Source organism: Euprymna scolopes, chromosome 20, assembly GCF_053919585.1.
Source record: "Euprymna scolopes isolate OS-2025 chromosome 20, ASM5391958v1, whole genome shotgun sequence".
NCBI classification, from domain to species: domain Eukaryota; kingdom Metazoa; phylum Mollusca; class Cephalopoda; order Sepiida; family Sepiolidae; genus Euprymna; species Euprymna scolopes.
Genome location: NC_136501.1, coordinates 74,084,246 through 74,098,725, shown reverse-complemented (window position 1 = coordinate 74,098,725; position 14,480 = coordinate 74,084,246). Strand labels below are relative to the sequence as shown.

Below are 14,480 nucleotides of genomic sequence, written 5' to 3'. Positions count from 1 at the left end.
TTTTTCGCAAGTAACTTTTCATTTGACTTAGAGTTGAATGATACACTGATGTCTGTGAAGCATATTACTTCTGCGTATAAAAACTATGGTCACGTGATCACAATGCCAGAATTGGTGTCACATCATCATAGACTAAAACCTAGCTAACGTTATAAAAAAATGAAAATCAGGAACTGTTTGCAGTCTTCTTTTCTAAAAACGTCACGCCCGGAATTAAACGTAGAGAATTTACCCCTCTATGCGGAGAAGGAGAATCAATTCAGAATGACTTTCGTCTAACAAGAAATGCATGCCGATTATCATCAAGAATATGACCCCTCCGCATAGAATACAGAAAAAACGCCATCTAACATGTCACTTTTCTTTTACAGATTCAAATATTCATAACGAGCACAAGAATACACATTGCTGCTTGTGTACTTTGAAATTTGATTATTTGACTTGAAATCTTGGAAGCAATACAACGTATTTCTCTCAACGTATGTGATGAAATGCGCATACGCCCGTGAGCCGCTGTCTGTGTGTGTCTATGATTGACTCGGTACATAAATGAATAGAATTTTGGAAATCCCATGAAGTAAATATTTTTCATGTTTGTGTAAATATAAAATCCGTATGTAATTCATGAAACAGCACAAACTCATTTAAAAAATTGTGCAACTTTCGCTCCCCACAAAAAAATATTTTGAAACATGACAAATTAATTAAAACGGTCTTTATCAGATTCCCTCTGGTTATTCAAAAACGTTTTTCCCCCAAATTTATGGCTTTAATTTTATCCAAATCCGTCAAACCATTTCTGAAAGTTAATTTTTAGAAATAAGACTTTTCCCGTGTAAATCTCTGAAAAATAAACAAAAATGGAACGCGAAGACAAAATGACTTAGCAAAAAGTCAAATAAGAGTGTAAAGCAAATAAGATAAATGTAAAGAAAAAGGAAAAAAAAGGAATTCCCATAAGACAAAGGGAGATAACTCTCATGTAGCAAACTTAAAATGCAGCAGAAGGTGGCTGCCGTCACCTCGTCACTTCGTCGTTGTCTTTTAGAAAGTAAAATATTCAAGAAAATTAAATCATCTTAAATTAGCAGGGAGAAAAAAGAAGCTTATTTCAATTTAATCTGCTTTTGTCAAAACAGATACCCTGTAAGAAGTTTGGCATTTATCATTTTATAGATATATGTTATTTTAATATATGACATTATTCACCCGAAAATAAAAGTATGACTTTATTATAAAGCTGCTGTTTTTCCACCGGATGTAATTTCTCTGAATGTTTAGTTGATCAATTACACCAACTTCCAATTTCCTTTGATTTTTGCCAGAAAATAATGATAAATATCAGATTAAAAAAGATAATAACTAAGAACAGCAGCAAATAATGGATCCCTTTTTCTTATTGAATCCCCTCCCCTTCAATTCCCCTGTTCTCCCCTTCATTCTTTAAAAAACATTTCTAACAACCATTTTTATGTTTTGTCTTTGTGATCGTATTTGAAGCGAAGTATTAATGGTGGCGGGGTGATGTCCTCTCAGAGCACGCTCTCAATTTCCAGATTGTCGACTTCAATGTAATAGTTTCCGTTGTGGTATCGTGTCTTGCCTGGCTGCTGAGGCTTCGGATCGTCGTCAACGGACATAGCCGTAGTGTAGCTAGGCGAGCGACGGAAGACCTGTTTATTCGGGTGAGGAGCCCCCGTCGACAATTGCTGCGACGAAGATCTCTTATCAGTCGTGCAGGCGGGTAGCACAGTGACCGGCTCAAGCAGTTCACTGTTATAGCCCTTCTTCATCGGGGACTCTTCTTGGCCATCCTCATCCTTAAACTTGATGGCCTTTTTTGTCTCCCGGCCGCCGCCCCCTTGATGCTTATAGTCCGTCTGTAGCTTCCACACCGCTCCCGGCTCCGGAGTGATGCCACACGACCTGAAAAGATATAGAGAATGATAACAAATGATAAAAATGATACAGATCAGAACAGAACTTTAAAATCAGAGTTGGATAAAATGTAGCCCTTTTTTGGCAATCACACGTCAATGATATTTTTAAAAGAACACTAATGTAGAAGCTTGAGTGGCGTTACAGTGCTGAAGTATGTTAATGAGCATCTTCACCAGGCTCCTATCGTTTCATCTGTAGTATGAAATGTATATTTGTTACAATTCGTGGAAACAATACGTTATTACTTGAATGAGAGAAAGTAACTAAGAAAAATCTAAGATAAATGTATTTACGCATAGTTGCACTGGGAAAAACTATGTTAATACATCAAAGTAATAATAAAAATTCACTCTAAACTAATGCCGAATGCGTTTACTGTCTAATATGTCCGGAAATTATAAAAAAAAGAAAAATCTCAATACGTCTTAAGAAATATCGAATCAATGTATTTATATCATTATGTCATATTGATGTCTTTATATAAAATAATAAAAAAAAACGTTGGTTATGACAATAAACCTATTGTCTGAGTAATGTGTATTCTGCCTATTTCAGTTTGTCAAACAATTATGTTTCTATTTATTCTCAAAGAAACATTGAAACCACCATAACTTTTTAAAATACTATATAGACAAATAGATCAATCGTAGTCAGGGGCGGCTTGACACATTCATTTCATTGGCCACCACACTAAGATCGCAGTACTCCTTTTTGGGGAATGCTCCATTTACTATGGATGCTCATCTTATGATGTTGCATGATTAGCGAGTTTATTCGATTCGGACTTCAACATTGCCAAACTATTGTTGCTCACCGATTGACTATCTTACTAAACATTAACACAGTCGCGAAATGCTGAGAAAGTACATTAAGTACTGAGTTAGTACAAGAATATAAAAGCAGAGGCATAAATTACATTATCTTTTCGCACGACTCAACTGGAGATAGAAATTCTGTCATAAAAAATTAGAGATGGCCATTAGCGAACACTAATCATTGCGCCAAAAAGACTACAATGATAAGTTTATCATCTCGAGATTAAAAATTATAAGAACTTCACATGTGTTTGTGTTTATTTTTTACATCCACATAATTAAAATAACAATATATTGAATTATTTGTTTAAATTAGTATTAGCCAAATATTTATTGAAACAAATCGGATACATTTTCGCTTCACTTAAAGTAGGAAAATGAAACCAAAAGGAGTGTGAGGTATGCGAGTGAACATATTGTTCAGGCTGACACAGAATCGGACACATTTTATTTCAGTGAGGATCCAAATTTTATGCATTTACTTTTGACAGTAAAACTCACGTATGACGTTGAACATGTGAAAGTTGTCTTCTAAACGCGACAAGAAAACCGTTAAGTTTGGTGGTGCCAATGTGATAAGGTGAAGAATATTTCATCTGCTTAAGTTATCACTATCATTGCAATATTAATTCTAAGCTTTACTATAGGTTTCTTCAATATCATGTGGTAAAAAGATTACATCGTAATGCTTACGATTTTTCTATTAGATGCAGGCCAATGCATTTTGTCACAAGGTTTAAAAGATTATTACTTTATTTGAACAAGAAGGAATTGTTCAAATAAACTGACCAGCTCAGAGAACGAATCCGAATGCAATGGAAAATGTAAAGAAGATAATTGGAGAAATGTGAAAAACCAGCATCACCTATAGAAGCTACTGAAAGACGAATAGGTTGGAATCACGGGTGATTTTGTATGATACATTTATTAGATCATGTGATCAAGAATACAGTGAAATCATGTAAAATAAACAAATATTTACGAAAGATAAAATTTTATTGAAATATTATTCACAATCATGTTTTAACAAGATTATTCTTCACATTTTTCCAATAGTTTATTTTCATTAGTTTGTTTAATCTTTACTTTTAAAAAAGCTATTATTTAAAAATTTGAATAATATTTATGCATTGAAACAGAATATTGCTAATCATAAACTACTTCTTAAGTAATGCATATATTGATCTCTTTGTTGTTTCACTTTATTATGGTCACTTATACACACACACATCTATCTATCTATCTATCTATCTATATATCTATCTATCTATCTCTCTCTCTCTCTCTATATATATATATATATAGATTGATAGATAGAAAGATAGAGGGAGCGAGAGGGAGAGAGAGGGGGATTATGAAGGGAAGACATCTTCTGATATTCATTACAGAAAAAAAGAGAGAGGCTAACTGACCAGTTTCGCCCTTACTCTTCTCGACTTAGATCGAGGGATATTTTTATTTATAAAAGAAGGAGAGACCCGTGAAAGAAAATATACATGTTAAATAAAGTGTACTAACGAGGGAAAAAAACAAGACTATAAATCTAAAATAAAGCTACGTGTGATATATGTAAAATGATAAAATCTCCTAGAGGCTGATGATGTTCAAACCTAAAAACACATTCTTTATGGCCATAAAGAGAATGCTAGTTCCTTCAAACGAACATGGATGGTCTTTTTAAATGAAAATTCAGATTAGCATGACTTAAAATGGTATATTTGTCAATGCTAAAGTTAGTAGCATATGACTGTTTTTAAGCAAATGATCAGCTATTGAAGACCCTGATGTGTTATTAAGATGGCAAATGACATTCCCGGTTTGCCAGATATGTATTGTTGAACTTTCTAGCCAATCGTAACGTCGTTCGACCCACATAGTTTGTTATGTTAGACCATCAGCCTCTATCCGCACAATAATATGCAGCCTATCCCCAAATCATAAGCTGATATCTCCTTAAGGACTATATTCCTATGGTAGGCCATTCTAACACATTGTCGCAAAATGGATTTTTAATATTTTACAGTCAGTAGTAGAGTATTTTAATGACTACTGTCCAAAATATTCATTTTATTTTGCTAATTTTATTCAAAATACTAACATTGCTAATACATTTATATGCTTATATGATAATAACGATCTATTTACTTGCGTCCCTATTTTAGAGACAATTGGTATTTTCATTTATGAAAAAATCACCATTCAAATTTATAGGTTGAACCGTTCTGCTTGTGAGTCGATAAATCTTTTCAAATGCACTTGTGATAAAAGGTTGTATAAAATATAAACTTTAATCGAATTTGAATTTCCTTCTTTACCGAATTGTTTTGATTATCGATTTTTGATACCTATAAGACATGATACGAAACCTACGTAAGAACACTCCCAGACACATCAAGTACTTTTGTGTGAAATTTTTAAAATAGGCTCAGCCATTTCTAAGGCCGTAGGGAACGAGTTTAAAATCACACAGGAAGAAATTTCCTTGTATATAATCGTAGATATATATATATATATATATATATATATATATATATATATATATATATATATAAATGCGGGCGGATTAGCATGTATGTATATAGGCATGTAGGTTTTCTTATACATACTTATGGCTTGCCTGTGCAAGGAAGTATATTGATTTATGCAGCCTTTTAATTGCTTTATATATCTATTTCGTCGGGTTTTTTATTTATATTTATGTCTGTTTTATTTTCGATTCTTTTTTCTCAAATACTTATTGATATATATACACATACGTGCGGATGATGTTCGATTTATATACGTGCATTTATATTTGCAGGTCTACGATAGCAGTATTAATTAAAACAAATGGTGGAGCGGGTGGTGACACAGAATTGAAACTAATCCCACTTAAGAAACACTTTTGTGCATGTTATTTTTCGTGTGTTTATTTCTTAATGACCAAATAATGCGATTGTATGTTACTCTTTGACCTGTCAGCTTGGAAAGAACCGCATTGCTCGCAAGTGGGAGAAGTGTGCAAATAAATAAGGCGTTCCTTGTATGTACGCGGGTTACCCAGACGACCGATGATGGCGGCGTTTAGTGTTTACCAAAGTATCTAATCGAATAAAAGAGAAGCAGGAAGGATCTTTCTTACTCAACGGAATTCTAAAAGAGATGTATTTTATTTTCAAACTGAGAAATGCACTTAGAAATCTGACGAAAAGTGAAAATAGAAGCGCTAATCTATCCGTGTAGCTCTATACAATATATATATATATATATATATATATATATATATATATATATGTATATATACATGCATATATGCATATATATATGTATATATATGCATATATATATGCATATATATATATATATATATATATATATATATATAACCTAAGATGTGTATTTATATCAGTATAGGTTTAAATAAATTATTTAAAATTTATCTTTCAATGATTTATTTAACCATTCAAGTAAATAAATAAGCACATGATCGTATGGGGATACTTATTTATGAGTGTGTATTTGTATGCCTATATAATATCTATTGAAGCAGAAGGTTTCATTGCACATACTTCATAAACGACTGAGTTCACAATTAAAATTCTATTGACAAGGTTTTGTCGAAAAAAGACTTATATGAGTGGAAACTTTCCCCAAAATAAACTCTTTACACTACAACAAAAAGTTTTCCCTAAAACAAGTTAGCTTAGTATGTATATATTAATAGGATAGCGCGCGTGTTATTTATTTTGTGTGTCACGCTTACATCGAAGTAACTGTTGTTTTATTCTTATCGACTTCCATTTCTTGTAAAAAATAATTTTACCAAGAATTCTTCATAAGTTTTAGTTTCGGTTTCGATTATAACTGATGGAATTTGAATAATCTATTTCTTTTATACGTAACTTATCAATAATTCTTCTGAAGTTTTGGTTTTAGTTTCGATTATAGCTGAAGGAACTCAAGTTATATATATATATATATATATATATATATATATATATATATATATATACCTATATTTTTTCATGTTTTTTTTTTCCGTTTCAATTCAAGCTGATGCACTCAAGTCATATCGATATTTTTTATTTTGAAATCGCAAATTTATAACATTTCAAATCGATAGAACATTTACTCTACAAGAATATATATATAAGTGTTGCGTTATTAGTTAATATTATATTATATCGTTTAATATTGAGTGAATTTACTGTAATTACGCAGTGAAAAATGCAGGAATAAATAATTGTATGTTATTTAAGCGAAAAAGATAACGGAATGTTGACTCGATTCTTAATAAAATAATAACACGGTAAAGTAGGTACGCCAGGATAAATGGGAGAATTGGCAGATACGCATGAGCAAAATTAAAGAATTAACAATGTTTGTTTATTTAGTAAGATAACGGAATAGTAATGCGTTAATATTTGGTAAATGAGTACATTAAATAAAATAATACTATAAAAATGTACATGCAGCAAGAAAGGAAAAAAAAAAGAAAAGAAATATGTGACGTATCGGTACGTCCAACATGCGGCACTGTTTTAACCCGTCTATATGTTACACGATGCAACTGTATTTTAAATTAATATTATTATCCTAACTTTTCTACCATTTCAAAGCAGAAGCTTTAAATAAACTGTTAATATTTTTAATTGGTTAACAGGAAACAAAAATGATGAAAATGCGAGACTAAAATCGTGTTTACATTATCGACGCTTTAAAACAGTGTTATTATGTAGCGACGGTTTTACATATATCCTGTTATTTATTTCACTTACCTTAAAGTTGTAAATAAAATTAGACATAAAACCAATATTATATTAAAAAAAATGAACAGTTTTTCTTTATATTTTTCCCGGTAATATAATTATTTGAATTACAACCAAAACACAGAATTCAAAGAAATAATTATTTTTAAAAAGTTTAAACGATATAAAATTACAATATTCCACGATATGAATTTTTAACGAACGTCATTTTCTAACAGTTTTCCAATATTCAAACATATATTCCTATAATGGATATATATGACTTGTGATATAACAAAAATCGAAAACAATGTTAGTTTCTTGAGAAAGATAAGGAAATTGTAAATAGTTCTTATGCATACCCTAATTAATAAAATAAAAAGAAAAAAAAAAGAAAAATAAGGGGAGAAGAAGAACAAAAATAAATATGTGGCGTAGTTGGACGAGCGTGTTGTTTGGTGTCATTTTTTAATCAATTTAATCGATGCAAATCTGTCCGAATAATTTTAGTTCGCTGCTTTATGCATTCCTCAAAGAATGAATCCGAACGGCGCATGGCGTAAGTTGTACTAATCCTGAGAAACGAATTTTGTTTATGTTTATTGAGGACGCGTCGTCGATGTCGTTATCGTCATCGTCGTGTTCGGCGTCGTTATCAAAATAAGAAACGGACCAATGTTAGTTCAGTAGGAACAGTAACAAATTAGTAAATATGCGTACCGGAACTATTATACATTTCATAAAGTAAACGCGGGTAAAAATACATTAATTATTAAACAAATAAAATATGTGACCTAAAAGCTTAGAAGCGCTTTTGTTTGTATCGTACGTATTTACTGGGCAAACGCCTTAAGAAAATCCCGATGAGCTAAGTATGCTTATGCATCTGCCGAACTTTTGCTCGCAGCCGCAGTGGTGTACAAATGTGCAAGTAAACCTACATAAAGTAAGGCAACGAACCCCTAGAAATTGTCTACGGCTAGATACTATACTGTAATTGTGTTTGGCAATTTATGTGTGAGACTGTCGCCATTTAACATTTATACAGAAAATTCGTTTATAAAGGAGGAGAATTGTTAAGCAAGAATATGGGAATAGTAAGCCTTCAAATAATCGAAATGAGCAGAATTTGGATGGGGAGAATTCATTAAATAGGTAGTGTGTAAAGAAAAGATTATGTTATATATATGGATGTTAGAACCAATTAATGGCTCCCCAAGCTCAGCAGGATAAGAAAATGTATAATGGTCCCCGGTGTCAACTGGTAGCCGTGAGAAGAGTAAGTAATGAGAGAAAAAAATAGGAGTGAAAAAATCGAAACTTCTTCTTCTGTACTTGTGGCGATTGTGATGATGATTCTCAGCGGATATAATGTAACATGTTGTTAGCACGACTAGATGTGGCAGAAATGGGCATCGTAGTAGCTATCAAAATAGATAGATTTAATTTGCATGTGGCATGTGTTGTTGAAAACCTACGCTACTTTGGTCCAGAGGGGAATTCATGCTATCAACATGTTATATAGTAGATGAATGAGGCCTCGGTGGAATTTCCACAGGTCCCGCTAGTTTTTAGGAAATAGAAACTATCGTGTTATAACGGTCTGGCTTATATTCCAATTATTTGATTTCTACTGTAATGAAAGCACATGCCTTTGCATGCCTGTACTGTCTAAACATTTATTTTACAAACGAGGAGTAAGGCGGAGTGATAGATATATGTCTCTAATGGATGTAGGTCGGAGGGGCAAGAGGTGCACAGACGATCCTATGATTTTGCTAACAGTAAAATCGAAAAAAAGTGACAGGTTTTTCTTGTTTTTCTTTATTCCCCTGGTAATTTCGACTGCATTCTGGGAAAATTTTATTTTTATTTTGTCTTCTGACTTTGAGATTCATTTGAATTTATAATGAGATTTTGAAACGTTGACCGATTCGCCTATAGTTCTTAAACTTTTTTAATTTTATTTATTTTTAAATTCTAAATATTGGACACTTAAAATACTATTGATTTTGTTGATGTTACCACTCTACTAAAACTAAATCATTTATCATTAGTAGTAGTAGTGGTAGTGGTAGTAGTAATACTAGTAATAGTCGTAGTAGTATTTTATTAATTTCATAATGTTGTGATGTATTACAAATTTTTCCCTCGAGAGCAGGCTTTTACGAGGGGCGTGCAATAAGTAATGCCCCTGACTCACTTCCCATAGTAGTAGAGCAACGAACCTTGGCACAGTTATTAGTCTTTCTCTATATAGGAATCACCCAGAGTTATGCATTTCTCCCATCGTTTGATTCAGCTCTGGAACCTGTTTTTGTAGAACACCCCAGGTTGGTCCTCCAACCACGACTTGACTTCAGAAATCAAGGCGGCATCATCTGGGAAACGCTTTCCTTCCAATAACAACTTCATGGCTGGGAAGAGGTGAAAAAAGGGTGCAAGGTCAGGAGAGACGGGAGGATGGGGAAGGATTTCATAACCACACGCCCGTGCTTTTGATCTGCCGACATGCGAGTTGTGGACCGGAACGTTGTCCTGCAGAAGGATAGGTACCTTTGCTGATCTTTCCCGCCTCTTGATTTTGATAGCTTCTCTTAATTTCCTCAAAATGAAGCATAATAGGCTCCTGTAATTGTGGTAATCTTTGCCAGGAAATCTGTCATCACTACTCCGTCCTGGTCCCAGAAGACTGTGAGCATGACCTTGCCAGCGGAGGGCTGCACCCTTGCCCTATTTGGAGGTGGTGAGTCCAAGTGCTTCCACTGCATTGACTGGGCTTTGGTCTCTGGAACATAGTGATAGACCAAGGTTTAGTCCTGTGTAATCAGTCTTTTGAAAAACTTTGACTCATTTTCTTGGCATATCTCCAAATTCATCCTCGAGCACTCGACGCGTTCTCGCTTCTGGATTAGTGTAAGCAACTAGAGAATCCATATGGCAGGCACCTTATGCATATTCAAATGGCCACGAATGATAGTTTCCACAGACCCTGTACTAATCCTGACATTTTGGGCTATTTGGCGAATAGTAATGCGCCGATCTTCCAAAATGGCAGCCTCAACTTGACGGACAGGTGCCTCATCAATGGCAGAAGGGGGGTGACCAGGTCTGGGAGCTGTTTTCACAGACTTCCGGCCATTTTTTGATTCACGATGACAGCGTTTTACAAGGTCATATGATGGGGCATTATCGCCATAACTTTCTTTCATTTCAGCAAAAGTCTCCTGTGGTGTGCGTCCTTTCAAATACAAAAACCGGATCACTGCTCGACATTCAACAGGCTCCATTTCACACCTAACTCTGTTCAAACACATGTAAAACAGAAACCACTATTAGTGGAGAGCTGTAGTTTGCCACATAACTCGTGGAGATATAAATAATTGCACATGCAAAATTTCAGCTAGATCAGACAACTGGAAGTGGGTTAGGGGCATTACTTATTGCACGCCTCTCGTACACCAAAGCTAGAGAGGATAATCAAAGAGTGAATTAGATAGAAATCACCTGGCGTAGGATGTATGTTGAGCCAGAGTACGATGATGCTGTATTTGATTCCCAAGGAGTTCAGCTATTTCATAAAATCATCAGAAATTGAGCCAAGTGCACTGATGAAATTTTCTTATTCCATAATCTAGCAATCTGTATCCTCAGTTTCTGATAGTACCGTAGTTTCACATTTTTCTTGCTTGTTAAGTTGGCGCCGTTCGGGCAATTTATATCAATAATTTGGCATTCATTTATCTGTTTTGTTTACCACTACAATATCTGGTTTCCCCTGAGTTATCTTTCGGTAACACTGAATCATGAGATCCCAGAGAATCTTAACATCCTTATATTCCACTGGTTGATGTCCATACCATTTGTCCGTCACTTAGATTTCAATCTTTTGGCACACAATCCAGTGCAGATTTATACAGACTTTTTCATGAAGACCTTTGTGCTCTTATTGAGCAAGGGTGGAACACGCATTTACAATTATTATTATTGTTAATAATAATAATAATAATAATAATAATAATAATAATAATAATAATAATAATAATAATAATTATTATTATTATTATTATTATTATCATTATTATTATTATTAACATTAATTTTATTATTATATGTAGCTACATAATAAATTATCCTTTAGTATTGGGATAGATTTATGTGTAAAAAATATTTTATTTTTATTGTCCTAGTAAGCCCAAATTTGCAATCAACTCAGCAAGTAATGAATCTCTTACTAAACTTCTGTCTATTGCTCCCGTCCTCTCGTTCACTCTATGACGTCTGACATTCTACCACCGCAATTATTTTCTGTTTTGTATAACTCCTACTTCCACCACTCTCCCCGTTTATTAACAGTCGTATGTAGTAAGAAAATTACAACTGGGAACAAAAAGTAAAAGCGTTAATCACGGTTCAAAGCAATTCTTTACATAAATATTCATTCTTTCCAGTACAAAGCTAGGTTATTCTTCTTAGTTGAATAGAAAGGAAATAATCAAAACGAATGCTTTGTTGTCCAAACTAATTCAGAAAAAAGATATTTTTATTGTGTTTTCAGGAATAATTTATGGATCTAGTTCTGTGCCATGAGATATACAATCCGATATTTAAAGTGAAGAGGAAACCTCTCAGCGAATAGTAGACTGATCGTCTAGTATTCGCCTGATTTCAAGGTCGGTTTTAGATTCATACTGTTCATTGACTTGAATACATACAAACCAGAGATCTATTTTTTCTACATTTCAATGTAAAACACTATGAGCAAAGATGTTCTCTAGGCACTAACAAATATTCAAATAAATGCAGTCTTTCACTCTTTCTCTCCTAGCTCACAAGGGCACACATACAAGCATATATACACACGCACACAAGCACACACACGCAAATATATATGTACATATATATTTGCGTGTGTGGGTGTGTGTTTTTATTTAAATTAACAGTTCGTTTAAAGCAGGCAACTGTTAGAATTCGGCCAAGACAAATGATCTCTTGAATGTTATAATATCCGGCCTTGTCTTGTAGAGGTAAAAATCTCCGGAAACAAAGCTCCAAATAAAACTGATGATTGCATTGCAAACAGCGTAACTCTCGTTATTCCCACCCTCTTCTTTTACTTCTCCTTTCTCCAATATTTCCCACTCCTATTCTTCTTCCTATTACCATTCGTCTTCTTTTTCTTCATTTTCTATCCCGAAGGTAAAAGACAGAATATTGCAACTGAATTCTTTTACATTCCTCTGTAATATCCGGACAACGTGGCAGGGGGGGATACATTGAAATGAAGCCGTCGTAATACAAGGATAAGAATAAAAACAAGCATCCGAATAATAAGAAGAACAAACAGAAGGAGATGAAATTGGAAAGAACTCAAGCGTACAATGAATTCTTCTACGAACTTAAATGCCGATGGGCGCGATTGTATAGATCGAGAAAGATGCGCAGCCTTCACCTTGTTGGAGCTCAGGTTAGGGTCATTTAAGGTCAAACATATTCGCTCTTTTTATGAATGCCATCACATGCACTAATACTTTATACTTTATAAAAAGAAAAAAACAGACAACAAAACATATTAATTTCATTGACGTCTCTGCCATCCTTTTCTTCTTGTATACCTACACATAGCAGCGACAGTTTTTACAATATTTCTTATAAGTTTTAATTCAACTCCCATTCTGTACTTTAAAAACTTTGAAAACTTCGAAAACTATATTATCCTTATGTTGATAATATTTTACAGTTAAAATGTATTAAAGGTAGTGTGGACCTAAGGAAAGGGCCATCGAATGAAAACACGAAACACGGATTAAGTGTAAGACATATATAACCCAAAAGGTTAAATAGGATAAAAGGTAAGCTGAGATTACTAGTACTCTTGCTGATGCTACAGTATTATTATACAACTTCGTAGATTAGTTATCTCACATCGTAATATACTACTGGAAGAATCCATAATGTAGGTAAGTTTCGATCTCACAACACCCCTTTACAAGAGTTTTCTTTTTTCTTCTTTTTCTGAAAAGAAAAGGCGAAAAATAAAACTGTTAATTCTGTTTGCTCTTGGGATTAACGTAGAGCGGTTGTGTAAATTTTCGTCGCCCTTCCGGAGAGACTTGGTACGTCTCGAGATCGAAGTGAAATTGGTGGTTGGGCCTTTGCAATGTATGATCTCGGGCCATTTTAAGTTTCTATCAACAGCAATGACGTAATACATGTTTTATTAGGGCCATGTAAAATCCGCATGAATTCTCTGCCATGTGTGGTCTATGTTTGGCCATGATTTAGACGTCGTAATTGGATATTGTGCTCCAAGCGTACATCCCTTGCTATATTTTATAATTTCTGCTATATTTTGTTCATGTTTGGCTAATATACATAACATCACATGTGGCTTTTTGTACGGTTCTTCCCTGGATGTTTAGAGTAAAAATCCCGGAAGATTTTTCCTTCTTGACTGTTTAGAATTACTATACGGTCAGTGGAAGAAAATTTCAGGCACAGTCGGGTCTTTATTGTGAATTTTATTTTGATTGCATAAATTCACCTTACTTTCGAGACTCCCTTTTAATGTTGACTAAAATCACCGGAAATTCGTTGATTGTATCCGTGACAGCATACGCGATCATGTTTTTGATTTCGCAATTTGTCTTTAGTTTAGCAATAATGGAGTCTTCGAAAACTTCCGTATTTTTGGGAATGAATTCTCCGCATGGCAAATATTTTCAGGTGTTTGGAACCAGTTGATCTTGATATTGATTGTGTTTAGCTTATATTCCAATTATTTGATTTCTACTGTAATGAAAGCCCACGCCTTTGCATGTACCCTATAAACATTTTTTTTACAAGTGAGAAGTAAGGCGGAGTGATAGATATATTTGTATAATGGATGCATGCGGGAGGATTTATGGTATGTTTGTAATATCTGTGGAACATTGTAACAGCGAATATTATTTCTAGAGTCTCTGTCCCGATTTGAGAATATAGCTTCTCAGTTAGT

General features: G+C 33.8%; 1 protein-coding gene across 1 annotated transcript in view; it reads right to left on the bottom strand.

Annotated features, from left to right (window-relative positions):
• Window positions 1-1,186: 1,186 nt before the first annotated feature.
• LOC145241463 (glutamate receptor ionotropic, NMDA 2B-like) overlaps window positions 1,187-14,480 on the bottom strand; it is an 849,005-nt gene continuing 835,711 nt past the window's right edge. Inside the window, exon 17 of the mRNA XM_080104443.1 lies at window positions 1,187-1,926. Coding sequence (XP_079960569.1) covers window positions 1,533-1,926 — 394 coding nt within the window. The 3' untranslated portion in view covers window positions 1,187-1,532. The remainder of the gene's footprint in view (window positions 1,927-14,480) is intronic.